Source organism: Erpetoichthys calabaricus, chromosome 2, assembly GCF_900747795.2.
Source record: "Erpetoichthys calabaricus chromosome 2, fErpCal1.3, whole genome shotgun sequence".
NCBI classification, from domain to species: domain Eukaryota; kingdom Metazoa; phylum Chordata; class Cladistia; order Polypteriformes; family Polypteridae; genus Erpetoichthys; species Erpetoichthys calabaricus.
Window position 1 is genome coordinate 71,828,252 of NC_041395.2, and position 24,399 is coordinate 71,852,650.

Here is a 24,399-nt window from a genome sequence, read left to right on the forward strand (position 1 = left end):
ACAGACAGACAGAGAGAGAGAGAGAGAGAGAGAGAGAGGCTGTATATTGTGATGTGATCATTGTAACTGTGCTAAGGTGGTGGGAACGAAAGTAAAGGGTTTCCCACACCTAAACAAAATATTTGTTGTGCTGGACATCCACCACATCCTCTTAGTTGCTAGAAGCAGATCATCGATATGTTATACATTACCTGCCAAATAATACAAAGAATACAGAACACACGTTTCGCCCTAATTGGGGTTCATCAGGTGTATGCATCTTTGCTTTGTTTGCCGACTGGCAGACCAACCACAAGCCTTACCTGGTAGGTAGCCATCAAAAATAATCAGATTGAGATTCTGACCTATGAATGTAATACTCCAATCTTCACCATGTCAAGTAACTGAACCAGCCGTCGTGGCGCAACATCAGAGGCTTCGCCTAAGGCACTGATGTTCGAGGGTCGATCTCCAAAAGGGAAAGCAAAGGTGCGTACACCTGATGAGCACCAATTAGGGCAAAATTTATGTTGCGTACTCTTTGTATAATTTGGCAGGTACTGTATCATATGTGTGTATATATATATATATATATATATATATATATATATATATATATATATATATATATATATATATATATATATATATATATATATATATACAGTATACAGTAATCCCTCCTCGATTGCGGGGGTTGCGTTCCAGAACCCCCCGCGAAAGGTGAAAATCCGCGAAGTAGAAACCATATGTTTATATGGTTATTTTTATATTGTCATGCTTGGATTTGCAGATTTGCACAGAAACACAGGAGGTTGTAGAGAGACAGGAACTTTATTCAAACACTGCAAACAGACATTTGTCTCTTTTTCAAAAGTTTAAACTGTGCTCTATGACAAGACAGAGATGACAGTTCCGTCTCACAATTAAAAGAATGCAAACATATCTTCCTCTTCAAAGGAGTGCGCGTCAGGAGCAGAGACTGTCAGAAAGATAGTGAGGAAAGCAAACAAATCAATAGGGCTGTTTGGCTTTTAAGTATGTGAAGCACCACCGCACAAAGCTGTTGCAAGGAAGGCAGCAGCTCACACCCCCTCTGTCAGGAGCAGAGAATGTCAGAGAGAGAGAGACAGATAAAAACAAACAATCAAAAATCAATACGTGCCCTTCGAGCTTTTAAGTATGCGAAGCACCGTGTAGCATGTCGCTTCACGAAACAGCTGCACAGAAGGGAGCAACGTGAAGGTAATCTTTCAGCATTTTAAGACGAGCGTCCGTATCGTCTAGGTGTGCGAACAGCCCCCCTGCTCACACCCCCTCCGTCAGGAGCAGAGAATGTCAGAGCAAGAGAGAGAGAGAGAGAAAAGTAAAAATCAATACGTGCTGTTTGATCTTTTAAGTATGCAAAGCACCGTGCAGGAAGCATATCGCTTGATAAAGCAGCCATATGTAAGCCCAGCAAAGAAGAGAGCAATGTGAAGGTAATCTTTCAGCGTTTTTTGAGGGGTGGCCGTATCCTCTAGGGGTGCGAAGAGCCCCCATGCTCACAATATATTTGAGGACTTTTATTTAATGCGTAATACGCGCCCTGGTTGGGTAGCTTCTCAGCCATCTGCCAATAGCGTCCCTTGTATGAAATCAACTGGGCAAACCAACTGAGGAAGCGTATACCAGAAATTAAAAGACCCATTGTCTGCAGAAATCCGCAAACCAGCAAAAAATCACGATATATATTTAAATGTGCTTACATATAAAATCCGCGATAGAGTGAAGCCGTGAAAGTCGAAGCGCGATATAGCGAGGGATTACTATATATATACTGTATTTATATACAAGGGATGTTCAAAAAGTTTCCACACTTTTATATTTATGTTGGAAACGGTGAAGGCGGGAGGAGTAGTAATTGGTTGTGTGTGAGAGTGTCATGTGACTGGGAAAATTGCATCGCAAATGAAGGTGACTATGTAGAAAAGTGATGTCATCTCTTTATGAAATTCTTAATAAACAGAGTTAAAAAAAAGCAAATGTAAATGCCCCTCATGTATATATATATATATATATATATATATATATATATATATATATATATATATATATATATATATATATATATATATATATATTGTGAGACTTGCCCGGAAACCACCAGACTGAGACCACATCTTTATGCAAAACTCTTTATTGTCGTCCCGTTCTCCACACAACACAGCTCAGTCCCGCACAACTCACAGTGCTTTAGCCCCAGTCTCCCTTCTCCTGGGCCTCTACTCTCTCTCCAGGAGCTTCGTCCTGCTCCTGCTCCCGACTCCAGCTCTCTGATAGGAGGGAGGTGGCCCCATTTATCCTCACCCAGATGAGTTCCAGGTGCTCTGCCTGACGTCACTTCCTGGTGTGGCGGAAGAGTCAGGAGAGCACCCAGAAACACTCCGGGTGACCCTGGAAGGATCATCTTCCATTGGTGTGGCAGCATTAAAATAGTCCCGGGCTCCATGAGGCTCGGGGCGCCCCTGGCGGTGACCAGAGGCCCCAACGGTCTCTTCTAGTCCAGGGCGGTTGCCCCCTCGTGGCCCGGAGGACGAACATGCCACCACCTCGTCCTTCCAGGCGTCCCGGCCGGGTCTGACGCCCAGCCGCGTACCACAATATGTATATACATATATATATATATATATATATATATATATATATATATATATGTGTTTCTATTTATTTGTTTGGTAGATGCTTTTATCCAAAGCGACTTACAACAGAGGTAAACATAATCAAGAAACATTATGTTCAGGTGTAGTAGGACAAGTAACAAAAGCTGATTGCCACACTATGGCCTGAACAGACACATGAATAAATAAAAAGTAAAAAAATTTTAAAAAGAAACAAAAAAAAACTTCTGGCTTGGTAATCCCAGTCATTATGCAGACATATTACTGTTGGTATAAAGGGCCCCCAGTAGCGTTTCTTGACACATTTCTGTTGAATATTTTGTTGGCTGAATGTCCTCAGTGTTAGTGTGTCAGAGATCTGATGTGCAGCTTGTTCATAATGGCACTCAGTTCTGTTTTAATTCTCTCCTTTGCTACTGCCACCAAGGGTGTCCATAGTGCATCCCATAACTGAGCCTGCCCTTCTTATTAACTTGTTAGTAGTAGTATAGCAATAGCATTGTCACATGTGCAGAGTACAGCGAAAATTTTACTTGCATGTCTGTCCAATATGTAGCATGTCACCACTATTTTACTCTTTACTCCTGTTTCCATATCTGTTGTTCCGTTATCCTCCCAGTTCCTGAAATATTGTGGAAAAAAACCCTGTGGAAAAACTGGCTAAGCCAAAATTTAATGTTTCACCTTCAGAACATTGAGAAAGCTATTGTTTGAAGATCTGAGCTTAGGGGTGTAATATGGGGACAGGTGCTCTGAAAAATAGAAAGGTTGTAAGGTCATTCACAGCTTTAATGATTATGTGACAAATTTTAATACATTTACAGAATAATTACTATTGTGATTGGTTGCCAAGAAAGAAGGATGGGTCTCGGAAGGGCCTCCAGAAATAGATGTAAACTATAATCGAAAGAATTCATGTGCACTCACTTGCCAGAGTATGACAAAGGGCAGGTTGCAAACCTTGAACATGTACTTTAGAGGCCAAAAGCAGGAACACCTGGTTAGGAGAGACAGTTAGTTATACAATCTGCCAAAAAAATGTAAATGTTTTCCCAAGGTGCACAAATTTGAGCAACTTAAATAATTCCAGAGATTCTTGACCTGAGATACATTGAAAAATGATGATCATGAATGGTCAGCAGAAGGTCAATGAGTGGTAGAACATGTCAAGAGTCATGAAACTATGTTGGCCATTCAAACATGTAGTCCAGGAAGGTTCGGTAAAAACAGTAAAACAGAGCTTTGGTTTACAAATAAACATTTGCTCAATGAATACTGTTGCACCACAAGAAACGTTTGTACTACTGTACTAGCATATCTGCAACCTTCTTCTTCATGTGCAAAAGCATTGAATAATTTATTATGGTGCAGAGTACAGAAAGTGTGTGTGTGATGTGCAACGACATAGTACGTCTCTGCAAACACTGCTAAAACCTGTTCGCCATGGTATGTGGCTGCTGGTGAGCCTCCAGAAGAACCTTGACTTAGATTGGCTGACAGAGCTGGGAAAAGTGAGTGGTTGAACTGGTGGTACGAATGTGTGCTCAGGCATTGTGTGTGAGCCCAGTGAAAGTTCATGGAGCAGCATCTAGGGAGCCAAGAAAATCAAATGGTATTGGATGCCCACTCAAGGCAGAGAAGTGGTTTCAGCTGCAGAATAACCCATATGGAGCAATATTATTTGCTTTCCACCCTAAAAAACTTTAAATCCCTGCCAAATCCCCTCTTTAGTGAGTTTTGCATTTCACAAACCTGTATGCCAAGTGAAACTTGTCTGTTTCACTCATTACTCGTTCTAACCCTTCTGCCTATCAAATTTTATTAACTTATTTGGCTGATGCCTTTGTCCAAGGTGACAAACAACATTTGACCTACAATTGGTCACATTTCTTTTGTATTTCAATTAAAGAACAGACTAAGTGACTTGCTCATGGTCATATGGTGTCAGTACTGGAATTGGATCCTACAACCTCTGGGTGTAAAGCCTAAAGTCTAAAGCTTTAACCACTACACCACACCACCCGCCAAGTAGTAGCACTTGATCCCTGTTTTAACAGAGAAGAATTATGTTGTCCCAGTAGACCACCAGAGGACAGCTTCCAGGAAAAAAGAATGTCCACCCAAAATCTGGAAAAAACCCTAAAGCTCTTAGTATGGTTCTGTTCTTTACATCATATGCAGTTCTTTGCATCATATGCAACCCTTTAAGGGCAATGAAACAGACCCATTAAGTAAAAAAGGGTGGAGAACTGGTAACATGTGCTTTGTTCTTTACAGAGACAATCTACCCAAAAAGATGGCCTTTAATTATTTAAAGGATATGAAACATAGGAACCAATTAGTAAGATGATAAGCCTTGATGTTAGTCCAATTATCATGTGAGAATAACAAATAACTATGGCCCTACCAGGTATGGATTAGTTCTAGATGATCAGGTGAGTCAAGTGAAGTAGTCCTCCTAATGATGGATACAAATTCTACTGTAATTGTGAATGTGACAGAAAAGCAGTGACATTGATCTAGAAGCAGTACTACTCCAAAATGAACTCAAAGGAGGTGCCAGTGGTCCTGTCAAAGTAGGTCAGAGACCGGCATGATTGCCATTGAGGAGAGGAAAGCATATGAATTGCTAAACCACCAAGCTAGCCAGATTCTCTTTGCAATAGTAATTCATCTGGACATAACAGATGGAGAAACCCCAAGATCCAATAGCGGCATGAGGAAGAGGCAAAATCAGACATTGAATGTCACTGAATGGCAGGATATCTTTAGTGTTATGGGATTAGTTAGGCATGATTCAGGGCAAGGAGCCAGCTCAAATTTTGTCCAAAATGTTATAGACAGACTCCAATAATGAGGCCCCTGCATCAAGAGTCAGAAATAGCATGTACACTACAAGGTATAGTGTGTGGGCTTCACAGCTATGTGCATGGACAGAGGTCTGTTCCAAAAAGCTTTTTAAAGAGCAGTACAAACACCACACAAAGAATTATTAGATGCATCTGCAGCAATCAAAAATATCAACAGAAGGACCATTCATTGCTGGTTACCTAATCTCCTTTGCTATTTAGAATAATGCATTAATGGCATTATTTATTTGGCAAGAACCTTTACCCAAAGTGATTTATAACTTCAGAACACATTGCAATTGTTTCTATGTAGTTTTTTTTTTTTTACAATTGCAGCACATACAGATAAAGCAACTTTTAAATATGTTTAGCTTCTCTTAATTTGAGATAAAGTTTGAGAGTGCAACAAAGAACTGATGCTTGGTCCAAAATTCCTCAAGCACCACATAACCCACTCTTAATCACAGTTTACTATGTTGGACCCAGAATATATTATCCAACTTGCACAAAAACCAGAGTACTTTACAGGTCCCTTGAACATGGAGGCACTGCTTTCATTCAGGCATTACTGTATATAGTAAGCTGTTGTCTTGCCCTCATGAAAAATGTTAAAAAGAGTAAAAGGATCCTATGATACCTTCTACATCATGACACATGACACTCAAGATATGCTGATGTTTAATAATGTTGTTCAGATTTTACCACTTGCATTTTCTCCAATTTAGAATCCATAATTGAACAGTTCCAAGAAAGAAGCAGTTCTCATTCCTAAAGATGACTTACTGTAAGTCCTTAAATCCGTCAGTCCAGATACAGACGGTGATGGTGAGCGGTTAATAGCAGACTTTGCAATGAATGCCAGCCTGTTAGCTAATAGCTCAATGCATCACTTGCCAATCCTTAGAGGGCTCAACATTTCTGCAATGGTGTAGGTATTATTATGGCCTGTTGCATCATCAGCTTTACAGTATATGGTGTTATTCCTTTTAGTCTACCAGATCCTGCATTGTCCCACTAGCACATGTATACTGTATGTACAACTTCTGCTGTGCTACATCACACAGACAATAGCACACAATTAGTTTATGTTAGTCTTCTAACTAACATAAATAAAGTCTGTTTGGAATGCACTGCTTTCAGTTTTAAAAGATAATTTATCTATTGCTCTTTCGACAGGGTTCATTGGCACTCCCACATACTTACCATTCCTTCATGAGAATGGGCTGGCTTTTATTAGAATTACCCATTCTTACCTTTTGTCCGACATTTTATGTGCTTGAAAATGTATTAAGGGAAAATATAACACAAATTTTGCTTTGTAGTTTTGTTATAAGATTAAAAGGAAATGCTCTTTATTAATAAGGAAGCTACCTCTCTCTTAATACAGCGGATTTTATGCTTAAGCAAGCCAGTTAAACATCTGGAATGCATTAGTGACATGACAGGCTACTGGAAAGAAAAACTTTGCATAGTAAACATTAAACTGTTCTGCAGACTGAGCAGCAAGCTTCAGGAAAGTTTAAGTGTTATTAGAGTCCATTTTCTAACAGAAAATTTACCTTGTAAAAGTTATTTGAACAGTCTGCTCCTCTGTTACAGGATTTTTTCAAGTAAATCTCTTCTTTAATACTGTGTTTTAATAAATATGATCAGTTGTTGTTTGAGAGTCTTAGGAATTTTCATCTTAACACAAGCATGTGGAAGAGCCCAGCGTCTAACACAGGATATCCTAATGATGCAATACCTTGAGCAAAGACTAGCGCAACTAGAAGTAAGTAACTATATAAACTGTCTTTTATTATAAATACTGGGTAGTACATTAAATTACAATATGCAATGGGACCTTCATATAATTCTTGTTTTGTAAAATATGCATTGCAGACTATAACATTATTAACTGGATGTCATTTATTTAATTTGTTTCTGATTGAATAACTGATCAAATAACCAGGTTAAATAATCTCCTCTATGAGCAAAGAAAGTTCTATCTATCTATCTATCTATCTATCTATCTATCTATCTATCTATCTATCTATCTATCTATCTATCTATCTATCTATCTATCTATCTATCTATCTATCTATCTATCTATCTATCTATCTATCTATCTAAAAAGTTATAATTCAGAAAAAAGTGATAATATAAATGTTAATTACAATATTTGTTAGCAAACCAATTTGGAACCAATAATGATTTATTTCTTTTCTTACTTCAAACCACTCAGGATAGATTAACAAAATGCCATGAAGAGTCTTCCAAATATGCCCAAGAGTTATATGACTTTTCTACAGAAACAAGGAGTAGGTTGGATAGTTTAAACACATATAAATCTGAACTCAAGAATCAAGTAGACAATGTGGTGACAAGGGTGGAGAAGATTGAGCGGGATGTTGACTACCTTGAGGCCCAAACGCCACAGCAGCCTTGTATAGAAGTGGATGAAAATCTTTTGAAAGAACAGGTTCGGGAAGCAGAAAGCAAGAAAAAGGCAAAACTCAAACCAATCCCAGGTAAGTAAGTAAATATGGTTCTTGTGGAATAAAACCTTCACATTGCAGCTGAACAGAAAGGTTCCAGAATTTCATCCTATTTTTGCTGCCATTTTTTGTGGAATATGTAGATAGATACTGTTGTGATGTGAGATTTTACATATAACTTGATAAATATTTTGTATGTCTTTATTTCTAATTTGGGCAAAGCAATGTAATTTAGTGTTATCCCCACCCCCCATAGGAATGGGTCTGTTTGAATTTTATGACAGGATTTGGTGGATGTGTTTTAAACCAGTTTGGCAGTGTTTCTTTGCTAAAGTCATTTCTACCCCCACAAATGGGCTAAGGTGTACTTTAACATATGGTTTGGGGGCAGGTGTTAAGATGTTCTATTTCCCCCATTGGTCTGAAGTATGGCTGTTTGGAATTGGCTTGGTTCAGAAGCCTTTAAGTACTACGACGCCCTATTGGTTGTAGGGGTTGGACAGAAAATCTCTATATTTACTTGTTTAACCTCACACTCTCTCTCTTACCGACCAACATATGATGAAGAAGGATGATGAAGACAACACAATGAAGAGCACAGTTTAGCAGCCATTTTGAACAGACATGTGGCTGAAAGCTGAGCACCAATGATGCCTTAACTAGAGACATTTAAGTAACTACTAGTCTGTGTGCCGCCTGAACTACATATCACCATTTAATCAGGTTGTGTGGTTGCCAATATTCAAATATACTTTGCATTTTGTTATTATTTATGAATATTATCAATAATACATTATCTTATGTGTAACTTAACTTTTGCTTGTCTTTTTACTACATCTAATTGCCTGAGGGTATAGATATAGAAGGGAAGGTGGGGATAAGTTATATACAATAGTACCTTATAAACAGTGGTAAGTCTGTGAGATTAGGCATTCTTAGGCTACATATTAATAATACAATAGGGGAAAGTAGAGCAATATATATTACTCTATCAAGACAAAACAGATAGATAGATAGATAGATAGATAGATAGATAGATAGATAGATAGATAGATAGATAGATAGATAGATAGATAGATAGATAGATAGATAGATAGATAGATAGATAGATAGATAGATAGATAGATAGATAGATACTTTGTTAATCCCAAGGGGAAATTCACATACTCCAGCAGCAGCATACTGATACAAAAACAATATTAAATTAAAGAGTAATAAAAATGCAGGTAAAAACAGACAATAACTTTGAATAATGTTAACGTTTACCCCCCCGGGTGGAATTGAAGAGTCGCATAGTTTGGGGGAGGAACGATCTCCTCAGTCTGTCAGTGGAGCAGGATAATGACAGCAGTCTGTCGCTGAAGCTGCTCCTCTGTCTGGAGATGACACTGTTTAGTGGATGCAGTGGATTCTCCATAATTGATAGGAGCCTGCTGAGTGCCCGTTGCTCTGCCACGGATGTCAAACTGTCCAGCTCCATGCCTACAATAGAGCCTGCCTTCCTCACCAGTTTGTCCAGGTGTGAGGTGTCCTTCTTCTTAATGCTGCCTCCCCAGCACACCACCGAATAGAAGAGGGCACTTGCCACAACCATCTGATAGAACATCTGCAGCATCTTATTGCAGATGTTGAAGGACACCAGTATTCTAAGGAAGTATAGTCGGCTCTGTCCTCTCTTGCACAGAGAATCAGTATTGGCAGTCCAGTCCAATTTATCATCCAGCTGCACTCCCAGATATTTATAGGTCTGTATCCTCTGCACACAGTCTCCTCTGATAATCATGGGGTCCAGGAGGGGCCTGGGTCTCCTAAAATCCACCACAAGTTCCTTGGTTTTTCTGGTGTTCAGGTGTAAGTGGTTTGAGTCGCACCATTTAACAAAGTCCTTGATGAGGTTTCTATACTCCTCCTCCTGCCCACTCCTGATGCCACCCACGATAGCAGTGTCGTCAGCGAACTTTTGCACGTGGCAGGACTCCGAGTTGTATTGGAAGTCTGATGTATATAGGCTGAACAGGACCGGAGAAAGTACAGTCCCCTGCGGCGCTACTGTGTTGCTGACCACAATGTCAGACCTGCAGTTCCTGAGATTCACATACTGAGGTCTGTTAGTAAGATAGTCCACAATCTATGCCACCAGGTATGAATCTACTCCCATCTCTGTCAGCTTGTCCCTAAGGAGCAGAGGTTGAATGGTGTTGAAGGCGCTAGAGAAGTCCAGAAACATAATTCTTACAGCACTACTGCCTCTGTCCAAGTGGGAGAGGGATCGGTGTAGCATATAGATGATGGCATCCTCCACTCCCACCTTCTCCTGGTATGCGAACTTGTGGCCTCAGGTGGTGAAGCAGCAGCCTCTCCATGGTCTTCATCACATGTGACGTCAGGGCGACAGGTCATTCAGCTCACTAGGACGTGATACCTTTGGGACTGGGGGGATACAAGATGTTTTCCAAAGCCTTTGGAACTCTCCCCTGTTCCAGGCTCAGGTTGAAGATGCGCTGTAGAGGACTCCCCAGCTCCAGCGCACAGACCTTCAGCAGTCATGGCGATACTCCATCTGGACCTGCTGGTTTGCTGGCACGAAGTTTCCTCAGCTCTCTGCTCACTTGCGCTACTGTAATTGTGGGTGGGGATGTCTCTCCTATACTGGTATCAGCAGAAGGATGGGTGGAGAGTGCAGTACTCTGAGGTGAGAGTGAGAGTGGGTTAGGGTGGTCAAACCTGTTAAAGAAGTTGTTCATGTGGTTTGCTCCCTTCATGTCTCTCTCGATGGTGACACCCCGCTTCGAACTGCAGCCAGTGATGATCTTCATCCCATCCCACACTTCCGTCATGCTGTTATTCTGCAACTTCTGCTCCAGCTTTCTCCTGTACTGCTCCTTTGCCGCCCTGAGCTGGATTCGGAGTTCCTTCTGCATGCACTTGAGCTCATGCTGATCACCGCCTTTAAAAGCCCTTTTCTTCTGGATCAAAAGGCCCTTGATGTCACTTGTAATCCATGGCTTGTTGTTAGCATAGCAGCTATTGTATTGTCTTATATTGTTATATGTATTGTCTTACATTGTTTTATGACAGATTTATCAAATCACATTTATCTTAGAAATGCTGAGTTTCAATGAACAATTAATACAAAACCTAACATAAAACAGCATAAACAAACTGATACACCATTTCACATCACAATAATCTTTACTACCTTAGGTTATTTTTGCAATGATGTTTCAGATAGCTGAAAAAACTCCACTTCTGCATGATATGAATCTTCAATCCTAGAATTCTGGGATGTTGTTTAATTTGAGCTACTTCAGCATATTAAGTTTTAACACTAGGAAACAAACTGGCATCCTCTCCAGGATGAGTTCCTGCTGAGAAGGCTGCTCCCTACCACTCTAAATCAAACACTCAGATCAGGAAGTGGATGCTTGAATGAATAAACTGTATATCTACTGACCTGAATTATTTAGCAGTGGTTAGTGCATTTGCTTCACAGCAGCAGAACCATGATTTAAAAATCTGACTTGGTCACTGCCTATGAGGAGTTAACACATTATCCCTGTGCCCATATGAATTCTTCCTCCGGGCACTCGAATTGCCCTCCATATATAATAGATTTGTTTTGTAAGCTAAGTGGCGATTGTAAATTTCTTTGTGAATGTGTCTCACCTAGCTTCTCCTTTGTGTCTGCCAGGGCAGTTTTTCATCCTCATGGTCCTGTAACTGCATTTAAAAATATTGAACATGGATTGGACAGGTATACAAGACGTGTGTGTAATTTATTATGTAATTCATACGGAGTAATTAGGTTAAGAAATTGGCATTAATATTTTCATAGTACCAATGGACTATTAAGAAAGAATGGTAAAGGAGAACATAACAAATAAAAGACCACCTGTTCCTAAATATGTAAGGTTAAACAATTAGTGATATTATGGTTCTCTAGATTATGAGGAGAATCTATATATATAATTCAAGTCCATGGCAAGCAAGATGCACGCAAGACATGGCAAGCAAGACGCACACAAGACAGAGCCCCGCCTGCAAACTCACAGAGCCCCGCCCACCAACAATTCACTAAGCAGCCGACCATGGCACGCACGACAGAGCCCTGCCCGCCAACTCTAACACTCCTCCCATGTCCATTACCTTCACATTGTTTTCCTTTTATTTCTGATCCCATTCAACAACTATATGGTGACATCGACTTCTCAACTGTGACTCCGGAACAACTCAGTATGCAAGCTATATTAAGTGTCACCAACGAAGACTCGCTACACTGTAATGAAAAAGTACTGCAACTTATCCCTACTGACGAAGTAACTTTCACCAGCGTTGCCTCCATTGTCACAGATGATCCCACAGATCAAGTTTCATTCCCTGAAGAATTTCTTAACAGTCTTACTCCCACTGGCATGCCTTCGCATAAACTCAAAATGAAAATAGGTTCAGTCGTCATGCTTCTCAGAAACCATCCATGGCAAGCAAGACGCACGCAAGACAGAGCCACGCCCGCCAACTCACTGAGCCCCACCCACCAACAATAATTCACTAAGTAGCCATGCGCGCTGATGATTTCTGTACGTGTTCAGTCTCTCCCTGTGCATTCCCTGTGCAGCGAGCCAGAGAGAGAGAGAGAGCGACACACACAGGCACGCGAGAGAGACACACACACACACACACAGGTGCACGAGAAAGACACACACATACAGGTGCGCAATAGAGACACACACACACAGGCGTGCGAGAGAGAGACACACACACACAGGCGCGCGAGAGAGACACACACACAGGCGCGCGAGAGAGACACACATACACACACACACAGGCGCGTGAGAGAGAGACACACGTGCGAGAGAGAGGGGGCTGGACGCATAAGGCAGAGAAGGCAATTAAAGAATGCACCGGGCTTGATTTTGTTTTCACTTCTGTTTACAGCGATCGGTTCGTAGCGTGCATTGTTGCGATGTTACTTTTCTTGGTGGTTTACTACATTATGGATGTTTCAAATGTTCATTTTTTTCCCTGTGCTTAAAACTCATTAAAAAAGTGTTTCTCAACTGTGACTCCGGAACAACTCAGTACGTGAGCTATATTAAGCATCACCAACGAAGATTTGCTACACCTTAATGAACAAGTACTGAAACTTATCTCTACCGACGAAGTAACTTTCACCAGCGTTGCCTCCATCGTCACAGACGATCCCGCAGATCAAGTTTCATTCCCCGAAGAATTTCTTAACAGTCTTACTCCCACTGGCATGCCTCCACATAAACTCAAAATTAAAATAGGTTCAGTCGTCATGCTTCTCAGAAACCGTCCATGGCAAGCAAGACGCAAGCAAGACGCAAGCAAGACAGCGCCACGCCCGCCAACTCACACAGCCCCGCCCACCAACAATAATTCACTAAGTAGCCGTGCGCACCGATGATTTCCGCACGTGTTCAGTCGTCATGCTTCTCAGAAACCTCATGCCAGCAAGAAGTCTCTGTGATGGCACTAGACAGACTGTTACCAGCATTCACCGCAATGTACTGGAGTGTAAAACTATTGCAGCTCCTACCTCACAAACTGTCCTTATTCCCCGGATATCCCTAATCCCATCAGATTCAAATTTGCCTTTTACTTTTACATGCAGACAATTTCCTGTTAGATTGGCCTTTGCAATGACAATTAATGAGGCACAGGGGCAAACTTTCAAAACGATATGCCTGTATCTGCCACAACCAGTTTTCAGTCATGGACAATTGTATGTTGCTTTCTCCAGAGTTCTACCTTTTCTTTCACTCACAGTCGTATCCTCAAACTCACCCCATTTGGACAACTGTGTCTTTCAGGAAGTGTTCACCCATCAATAAATAATTATGCGGCGTATGCTATGCCGCGGGTTGGCTAGTAACTTATAATGATATGGGCAATCATGTTACTGATTTTGAAAATAAGATTTGTGCTGGAACATTTAACAATACAATTTAACAATTTTTTAGTCAGGATGTGAGACAACCCCTGAGAACAATTTGTCAGTTTTATTTCTAAATATAACACACCATAAAGTACATTTCACAAGCTGCACCTTAAACTTATTGTAGCTTTTTCGTTTCTGATCAGTACTGTACATGCAGACCTAGACCTGATATTGCTTATATTTACACATAGGCAAAATCTGTTCAAAAATAAATTATAATAGATGAGTCAGAAACTTCTGGGGGATGTCCACACTGAATGTACCTGTTTTGTGGCATTGTTTTAATTAGACAGGTAAATCAAATAAGGAGCTTGTGCATCCATCACACTAATGTGCCTTTGTCACTCACCAGTCAATCAAGATGCCATCTTGGTGTGTCTACCGGATTAAAGGACTACTCCATTCAAAAATTATATATTTTTTAATATGTTACTTTACCAATGTGTTTTGTAGTGATGGCCAAGAAAAAAATTTAATCATGTTTTTATTGAGAACTGACATAACATTTCTGATAGAATGAGAACCAATGATGACCAATGTCAGAAAACAGAAATCAATGTCCAATGTTAAAGTCCATGAAAAAATCTCACGTTACTCACGTCACATAATCCACATGTCAATCATCACTACAAATAAAATGACGTAAGTGACATATAGTAAAAAACGTCATTTTTGGGTGAGCAATGTCTTTAATATCCTGAAAATTGGAAAGGGTGGTGTTATAAGGATGTCAGAGGTGGGCTATCGGGAAGTCTTCTATGTCAGGCTAATCCCTTCTGTAGAGGAAAATGACTAACAAAAAGTACCTGGTGTTCTTTCTAAATAACTTCCCGGAGTCCCCTCAAAAGCTTGTGACATGCGCTTACAAATGACACTTTAAAGACATGTTCCTCTACTTAAAGGTCTTACCATTAGTTTATAATATTTTCTCAAAAAATATTGATTTTATTACATATAGTAAATCTGTATACTGAGAAGGACATATAGATCATTTCACATGGTATCATTTTTTTTGTTTTATTTTTCCATCAGTTTTATTCTAAACTACAATTTTAGAAGCCTAAGGTATAAGTTAAACAAAAACAAAGAAAACATGAAACACTAAAGACTTACAAACCAGCAATCACGCTTTGTGAACTTAGCAGAATGTCCAATAACATTTAGTTCAGTAAAAGCAATTTAGATTAAGGTTAGTAATATTTCTCAATTCATTCATAGATTATTATTTTGATAGAAATCAACTAAAAGTATTACCTTTATTAGAACTTCAGGCAGATAATAAATGAATTAAAGTTTTTAAAGATAATTATATTTACAGTTTCATCTTAAACTATTTGTTAATATTACAACAAGATGGATTTTTTAAATGAATAAACACAAAATATAAACCCAAGCAGAATAACGAAAGACAGCCAGAATGCATAGTTATTACTGAACATTAGCGGAACTTGTTGGTAAGCCAAGACACAACACAAGGGTAAACCCTGCACTCCGTAGCAGTGTAATGCAGGCCTCAATTGCAAATATAGTACACAAATTGCCAGTCACCAGTCAAAACTATCCAGCCAACAGAGTTCAAATGTCAGTTCCAGAGGGTATGCCAGTCTATCACTTAAAGCACTTTGAGCTACATTCTTTGTATGAAAATGTGCTATATACAGAAATGTTGCTATTGTCGTTGTTATCGTAGAGCAATAAAATTTCAGCACAGGTCAGTCCAGATAAAACAGAAATAAAATGCAAACTCAATGCATGCTGTGTCCAGATTAAAACTAAATCTAATCTTCTGGAGCTATGAGACAGTTGCACTCACCACTGTTCTGCCTTGCAGCAAAATAATTACAACTAAATTTACTGAAAAAGCACACGTATGCAATGCCACTAAGCACATGTATGGAAGCAGTACTTTTGTGAGATAAGACAAATTTTTTGGAGTGGTGGGAAAAACTTTTATTAGAAAAAAAAAACTTTTACTAATACTATTCTGGCAGTGATTCCTGACAACTCTTTTCCTGTGAATATACTCTGTTCTGCACTATAATACAGCAAAAGTGGCACAAACTATTCAGACAGATTCAAGGGAACAGCAGGTCGGAAAAACAATTGTATTTTAGACCAGTGCTTCTCAACCTGTGGAGTAGTTACCAGATGGTATGCCAAGGGATACAAATAATTTAGGAAACATCCTAGATAACTGAGGTTTTGCTTCAGGGGAATATACTAACAATAACAGAATGTTAGTAGTTGATGGTCCATTAAAAGCCATTGATTATACATTGCCCAAACCCTAGTCTCCATCCTCAACTATGCTTCAACTCCACTGGTCCTGCCTCTCTTTTGCAGCCAACAATTGTAGAGATTTGAAGTCTCCCTTTGCTGACATGGGGGCTGAGATAACAGCTTCTGCTTACTTTCCACCTCCTTGAGCTGATCCATACCAGGAATCATGTGCCAAAGCCACAGGATTTTTGTGAAGAAAAGTGTCTCAACAGTTAGCGCAATCATTCTGGACCAAATCCCCCAAATTGCTGCCCTGCACAGGCTGTCCACTCAGTATCTGTCTCTCTCTCTCAGGCCTGTTTACAATATTTTTACTTTGGGAAATTTTGTTTTGATTCTTTAATAGATTGCAAGCCTGATGTAGTAGAACATACAATGAGAAACAAAGACAAAGTTTGCAGATATCTTGTTTAAGAATTGTTTGAAGACTTAATTGTTCCGTGAAACTCTTTCTAGTTGATAATAATTTTAATGCTAGATCTTTTGTAGTTATAAGGAAAATTAGTCTTGTGTTGCTTTAATTAGTTTAGAGGTTTATATTTGTGATGACTAATTTTGTCTAAGCTGATGTTACACTATTATGTCTCATCTCTTTTGTAAGATGTGTTGGAGATAAGCGTCTACTAAGTGAATAAAGATACATTTAAATGAATAATGTTATTCTTAAGGTCATATTGTTAGGTATTCTGATTACTTTTAGCTTCTGATTTCTCAACTTGGGTCATTGTCTTAGCATTTTATTTTGGTGATATTCTTGGAATTTGGTAATGACTCCAAGAAGACACTTGTTTTCTGTATTTTGAAAAATTTACTAAATACTACTTCGCTTAACAGTGTAAATGTGTGGGACCAATTAAAGCATGTCACGTTTGTTAAAAAAATAAGTTAAAAATCAAAAATTCTTTTTGTCATTGTTTTTACCCCAGGTTCAAGTGAAGAACTTTATGAGCGTATTGTATGAATGCTAAATGCTCCATGTCTGTAGGAGTATCAACTTCCTCCACTCATTCTATTTGGTTGGCTATTTACTTTGCACTTTGTGACTTGAAAATCTTGATGTCTCTTTCACCTTGCTTATACTGTATCTGGTTTAGCTGTTTTCTCTTTAAGAAGTAAGGGTTCTCCCTGCCTGGCACAAAGCCAGGGTGTGAAAGCAATGATCCCCTATGGTTTTCAGGGAGATTTCAGAGATTGCCTGCCATGCATCCAGGACAGAGACAAAGATAGACAGACCTAGTTGTAAGGGTGTAGCAGATGTAGTTTCAGCTGATTGGTTTGGAGTTCATTTCAAGCTGCACGTTAAAGTATGTTATAAAATAAACTAGCCAACCCGCGGCGTACCATACGCCGCATAATCAGGCCGCTTTTTAAATGATTTTTAAGCACAGGGAAAAAATTAACATTTGAAAAATCCGGAGGAGAGGGGAAGGAAGCCCATTACGCCCCATTCGTCATGCTAGTCTGCTGATTTGTCGTTCAGTAAGTTGTGAGTAGTGATGGGCGGGGTGAAGCCTTGAGAAGCATCAACACGTTTGAAGCAATTGTGTCGGAAATCGTATAGAAGCTTCAAAGCATTTGACACTCACCTGTCACGTGACACCTTCTGGCCATTTTCATTAATGTTACAGAAACTTATGATACACTTCAATGACGTCTGTTAAAAGTGGTATTGCTTTTATTGTTTCGTAGCTACAGACTGACAACGAAGAGAAGGGTTCGTCAGTAGCTTCTAGTGTCTGATGTCTAAAAAATATAAATATAACTAATGCCGACAGGCAGAATGCACTATACGATAGCAAGTGTTAAACAAAATAAGACGCCTCACCTCATGCATTCACGGCTCTTTCAATTAGTATTTACTTTTGCACTGTATCATTATAATCGCTCCTGTTATTAGTATTATAATTAACCCTGATCTTTTCTTGAGATCACATTTAATAGCCTTAAATGTTTTGTTTGGTCTGTCTTAATTAAAATGGAGTAGACAGAAAATAAAGGTTTATCCCTGTACTTTGGCATGATATAGGTAAGCACATTTGAGAAAGAAAATGTGAAATCCTTAAATCACAGATGTCATTATTCGATCAAGTATTAAAATCTGCAGTGCTTCGAAAGCTCGACACAGTGTCGAAACCTTAGTATAGAACGGCCCATCACTACCTGTGAGTCACGTAGTGTTGCAGCCTATCAAAGACTTGGTGATCATGTTTTGTAGACTCAATATATATTGGCTTTTCACTCAGCGCGAGGGCGCGCATTCATCTCGGATTATTACATCTTGCTAGACTAATCTGCTACACGGCTGCGTTTGAAAAACCGATTTATCCCGGATGAGTTTCACCGGCATTAATGATTAGGAATCTGGTTGGAACAAAACCCTGCAGCCACAGGGGTTCACCAGGACCGAGTTTGGCAAACACTGCAGAGACGAAACCGACTCAGGTGAGGAGTGGGGGCGGGCAAAGTAGTTGGAGCTATTGATTATTCAGTGTTGTTTGCCTGGGTGTCTGATCTGCTCAACAGGATTATAAATAAAAGGAAAACAATGTGAAGGCAATGTCACAGGTGATCCTGTGGTATAGCGGGTCCACAGCTCCCCTTCAAAAGCCCATTTTTAAATAAATAATCATCGCACTCACAGTGTAGACTCGTGCTTCGGGCATTTCTCCCCTGTGCAGTGTGTGAGTGAGTGAGGAGAGAGAGAGAAAGCCGGTACGTTAGAGTGAGCGAGAGCAGGCTCGAAGGCAATGTGTTCCTGTGGTATAGCGGGTCCATAGCTCACATTGAAAAGGCCATTTTTAATCAGGCGACTGACAGTAGTGGAGTCAGGCACAGAGAAGGTCAGCTGCAGAGAGAGCGTCTCGACTGTTGCAGGGCCTGAAGCAGGTGAGACGCTAATGAAAAAGAGGCACAGGGCTTATTGATTTTTAAAGACTGCTTCCTTCATTGTGTTTTAACTTCAGTTTTAAAGGATTGTGCTGCTCTCTCTTGCGCTGCCTGTGTGTGCCTCTGTCTCTCTGTGGCGCTACCTCTGTGTGTGTGCGTGGCTCTCTCTCACGCGCTGCCTGTGTGTGCGCTTGTCTCTCTCTGGCGTTGCCTCTGTGTGTGTGTGTGTGTGTATGCGCGCGCGGCTCTGTCTCTCGCGCTGCCTCTGTGTGAACCAAGATTCCACTGAGGTTGACTAATGAAAAGTCAACGTAGCTCAGAGCTGCAAGTGGAATGTGGCACAGACAAACAGAAATGACGGCATGTTTTTCGAGGCGTCGCGTCCGAGTTGGTGGGCGTGACTGTGATTTTTCCGTCGTATCCAATGGTCTAAGAGTTGGTGGGCGTGGCTCCTTCCTGCGTGCGCCATTGGCGTCTTACTTGTCGGCGGTTTAGTGAATCCACGCCCCTTCCGGCGTGCTTTCCATGGTCGGCTACTTGTCTCCTGGCTTAGTGAATTATATAATCCACGCCCCTACCGGCGTGCTTTCCATGGTCGGCTACTTGTCTCCACGCCCCTTCCGGCGTACTTTCCATGGTCAGCTACTTGTCTCCTGGCTTAGTGAATTATATATATAGATGATTACATCATCAGAATAGTCAAATAGGCACTTTGAAGTTGTAAACCTTTAAATAAATGTTGTTCTAGGTATTGGTTGGTCTGAAAATGTCTGCATAGATAGATAGATAGATAGATAGATAGATAGATAGATAGATAGATAGATAGATAGATAGATAGATAGATAGATAGATAGATAGATAGATAGATAGATAGATAGATAGATAGATGCAGACTTACCTTCCTTAATACTCCTATCATTGGATGAAATTCAAGTCTAACTGACCAATCATGGACAAATGGTTGAGATACAGAATAACCTTAGTTCATCTTGGCAACTCAAATAAATTTCCAGCCTATTGTCCTGCATAACTTAGGGAGAGAAGGCCAAGTTGGCTTTACGGTAAAACAGGCTCAACTCCTGCATCCTTTTCAAGGATTCTGTTTTACCAAAGAGAACCATGTGTACCACTAAAAGCCTATCGAAACAAGGGAATGCTCACCTTGTTCTACAATGCATCTCTCTCTCTGTCTCTCTCTCTCTATATATATATGTATATACTAGCTGTGTAAGCCCATGCTGTAAAATGCACAGGGTTCTAGAAACTATTGAAATTGTCGTAAAAAAAAATGTAATGTAGAGATTTCAGGTAATTGAAAGGAACTACACTGGGCATCTCTCTCCTAGGAGGTTCCGTTTTACCAACATGCTTGAATCGCTTGTGCATTAGCAGCTAAGTGACTTTGTCTTTCTTCATAGGTTTCGTTTTGCTGACATGCTCGCCTCAATTCTGTATTAGTGGCTAAGCGAGTGACTCTTTCTTCAGAGGTTTCATTTTGCTGACGTGCTGGCTTCGCTTGTGTATCCTCAGAGGTGAAACCCTTATCCCAACTTCATCTTTCACTTCCGGGCCGGACAAACAGACACACACACTTCCACGCTTAGATGTTTATATATAAGATATACTATATATATATATATATATATATATATATATATATATATATATATATATATATATATATATATATATATATATATATATATATATATATATATATATATATATATATATATATATACTGTATATATATATAGAAAGCGCTATGTAAATGTAAAGTCCTAAATGCATAAGCCATATTTTGGAAACGTTTGAGTATTGGTTTGGCTGCTGTTGGTATTAAATTTAAAACTTTGAACATTTTAAAAAATGAAGGTAAACAGTTGAAATTCACACAAAACCTAATCAGATCTTAAGACTAATGAGTGAGAGGTGTCCATAAAATTTAATGAGAATCGATCTATTTTTGCTTAATTCAAATTGTTCACAAATTTTTTTACCACAAAAATAAGAACAAGTGGACATGGACATACATCCTTCTAAAAATGCTCAAAACATGTTGTAGAGATTTAGAAATGTGTTTTCCTTTTTCAAACCCAATGTGTTTTTATTTCAGGAGAACAATATTTCCACCATACACTATATGAAATATGGAAAAAGTAATAAATATTCCATCATGGTTTAACATGGAAGTAAATGCTTCACCACCAAAATGAATGTCAAAGAATCATAGGTATTACGAAGGTAAAAAAACAACCAATTCCTTAGAGATCATTTCTATGTCGACAGCAAAGCAAAGAACATCAGAAAATGGGGAAAAATGATGATTTAAGTAACTGTTTGTTTAATCAAGTTTCCATAGATATTGCTGAAAAATATACTAAATTATTGAATGTAACTTTGAGTATTGTGCTACAAATTTTAGTCTTTAGTGTCAAAAGTATATAATATCTACAGTACTTTAAACAACCACATTTTCAAAGCTGTGAACAGCGTTCCCTAAAATTGTACAATATAATGAATCACTGTAGAATCCCACTATGTAAGTAGTGAACATATGATTTTAATGATACCAGTGGAAATTCAATAAAAGTACATATGAGGACATAAAGAAAAGGACATTTTGTCACGCTGAGAATAGTAAGAGTCAGGAATGAACTATCTTGTCATGGTACCTACTGAATTTGTTACCTACTGAATTTGATACTTTAATAAACCAAATTACTGTATGTTGTCCAAAACCAAATCCAGAAAAAAGTTATTTTATAATGTAGACTTTTGCAGATAAAAGAAGAAGACTAAATTGAAATAGTGACATATAATGTGAAAAAAAAATCCCCAATGTTGCATAATGACCAATTCCATAATCCTGAAGTGTTTGAGGTTATACAACTGTGATAAAGTCATAATTGGAGTCTATATTAAACTTTAAATACTTTTAATATTGTTTTATATGTCAATAGATACTGTAGATTTACATTTGATTGATGTGTATAATTTTGCTTTATCTTAAACAGATTGTGATGGAATGTTAACAAGCATCAAATCCCTCAAAATTGTTAAGAAAAGTGGAGACACTCAAGGTTCATGGATGAAGGACCCTGCCAAAGATTCTCCAAAAATATATTTTTTAAGTGGATCCAAAAATGACATGTTTATGGAGTTTTCAAATATGAAAGCATTTACAGAAGGCAATGCAGCAAAGAACATAACCCTGCCCTTTCCTTGGCAAGGCACAGGTCATGTTGTGTATAATGGTTTCTTGTATTTTCACAAGAGTGGATCTACAAATGAAATTATAAAGTACCACATTCGCAGCAAGAATGTGACAGACAGTATGATACTACCAAATGCTGGCCGGGTGCCTGCTTACCAGCTTTCTCCTTACACATTCATAGACTTGGCTTTGGATGAGCAAGGTCTTTGGTCCATCCACGCAGACCCAGACATAAATGGAAATATAGTGCTCACTAAGATAGATCGTGGAAGTCTAGCTGTAGAGCACAGTTGGGACACTACCTGCAGCAGCAAGGAGGCTGAAGCTGCATTTTTGATATGCGGCACATTATTTGTTGCTTACAATTCTGAATACGGTGGTCGCTCAAGAATTCAGTGTATTTATGATGCCCATGATATCGCTACCAGTGATGATATGCCCATTTTGTATTTTCCAAAAAGTTACACTAGACATTCTGTTATGCACTATAACTTCAAGGAGAAACAGATTTATTCTTGGGATGATGGATACCAGACACTTTACAAAGTGACTACAAAAAAAAAATCAGAGAGCCCATGAGGTTAATCAAAGGTAGTGACCCTGAGATTTTGGCTGATAGGCACATTACACTAAGTTATCCATTCACACATTTGTTTTGCTTTTAGTCTTGTATTAAACATTTACCAGCTTATAAATATTCAACATTCAAAACAAGATTATTTAAAAAGTTATATACATGTTTCATACATACTGTATATGTAAACTCTGTTATATCAGGATACTTCAATACAGTTGTTTAGAGTACCCGGAATATCACAGAATAAACAAAGGCATATTTTGTAAGCGTCCTACAAGTAATACAAACATTACATATAAACTTTATAATGTGTAATGCAAACTAATGACTATTATGCTGTTTTTCAAAAGGCTGTAAAACTAACTTATTTACAATAAATTTGCCTGTTTGAGTTTTTAAGGAATATTTGCTTAATTGTACAGAAACAAAATTATGAATATATTTTACTTAGATCTAACAATCAGTACAAAGTCAAAAGAACTCCAATTACCTTTTCGGGTTGTCTTGATTACCAAACTTACCATTACCCTACACTTTCTGAGAGCAAAGATTCATTTCATGCAGTAGTTTTAGATAATAAATCTCAAAAGAGTGACATGACGAGCTCTGATCACAAAAATACACATTATACGTATACTGTACTATACTGGGTGCTTCATTGCTAACTGAAGAATCATAATGATGGATTCTGATGAACTAAAGCAAAATAAACGGTAATAATTGTCTGTCAGTTCATTTGTGTATACAATATGCATATATATATATTTTCCCATATCTTCCAGTACAGGTGGAAGTTAGGGCTGGAGCATACATTAGTAGAAAATTTTGAAAATAAAGAAAAAGGTGTATTTAGGAAAGCAAGGCTGGCTTTGCTTTTATGGTTCCTTAGACCTTATCAAAGGAACAACATTATATTCTGTACTGCATGCTTTTAACTGACACTGTCAAATATATTATTAAAAGACTGAAAAACCTTGTGTGTTTCACTCCAGTTACTATTAAAGCTTCATGTATACAGTAGTATATTAGACAATAAATTAAAATGGGAGAAATGGTATATGATATAACTGTATTCATTGCATTTTGCAAACTATAAAAGTGGAATTTGTTTGATCAATTGCTTTCACATGTATTTTGCAACATCGGTTTAAAATTCAAAATGGCTCACAAACCATTATGCAATGGTTTCATTGCAATGTTTTCACCTGTATTAAACAGCAAAATCTATAAAAAGACAAAAAATACAAACCACATTAGGATGTTCTGTCCACATAAAATGTTTTGCTGATATTCTCTATAGTATGACAATTGTGGTAAAAAATATGTACTGCAAAATCAGCAAAATAAAAAACATGTCTTTACAGATGTGAAGTTCACAACTGAACTGACTAGCAGGTTGAGTCTGGGCTATAAAAATGGTGGATAAGATGAAGAGGTGCAGTCTGGGTGGATAAAACAGGAACTGATGTAGCAGGAAGATGGATTCTGGGTACCAGAAATTACATCATCGGG

The 24,399-nt window shown here is 38.8% G+C and overlaps 1 protein-coding gene across 1 annotated transcript; it reads left to right on the plus strand.

Annotated features, from left to right (window-relative positions):
• Positions 1-6,951: 6,951 nt before the first annotated feature.
• olfml1 (olfactomedin-like 1) lies at positions 6,952-23,862 on the plus strand. The gene is made up of 3 exons (XM_028793899.2): positions 6,952-7,259; positions 7,713-7,998; positions 22,111-23,862. Exons 1-3 carry the CDS (start codon positions 7,134-7,136, stop codon positions 22,887-22,889), a joined length of 1,191 nt encoding a protein of 396 aa, XP_028649732.1. The 5' UTR covers positions 6,952-7,133; the 3' UTR covers positions 22,890-23,862.
• The last annotated feature ends 537 nt before the right edge of the window (positions 23,863-24,399 follow it).

Bases quoted from the DNA above. Each gene is read 5' to 3' on its own strand.
- olfml1 (XM_028793899.2), top strand. From the start codon at position 7,134: ATGATCAGTTGTTGTTTGAGAGTCTTAGGAATTTTCATCTTAACACAA. The intron at 7,260-7,712 runs GTAAGTAACTAT...CAAACCACTCAG, and splicing joins AAAGACTAGCGCAACTAGAA to GATAGATTAACAAAATGCCA. The intron at 7,999-22,110 runs GTAAGTAAGTAA...TATCTTAAACAG, and splicing joins AAAACTCAAACCAATCCCAG to ATTGTGATGGAATGTTAACA.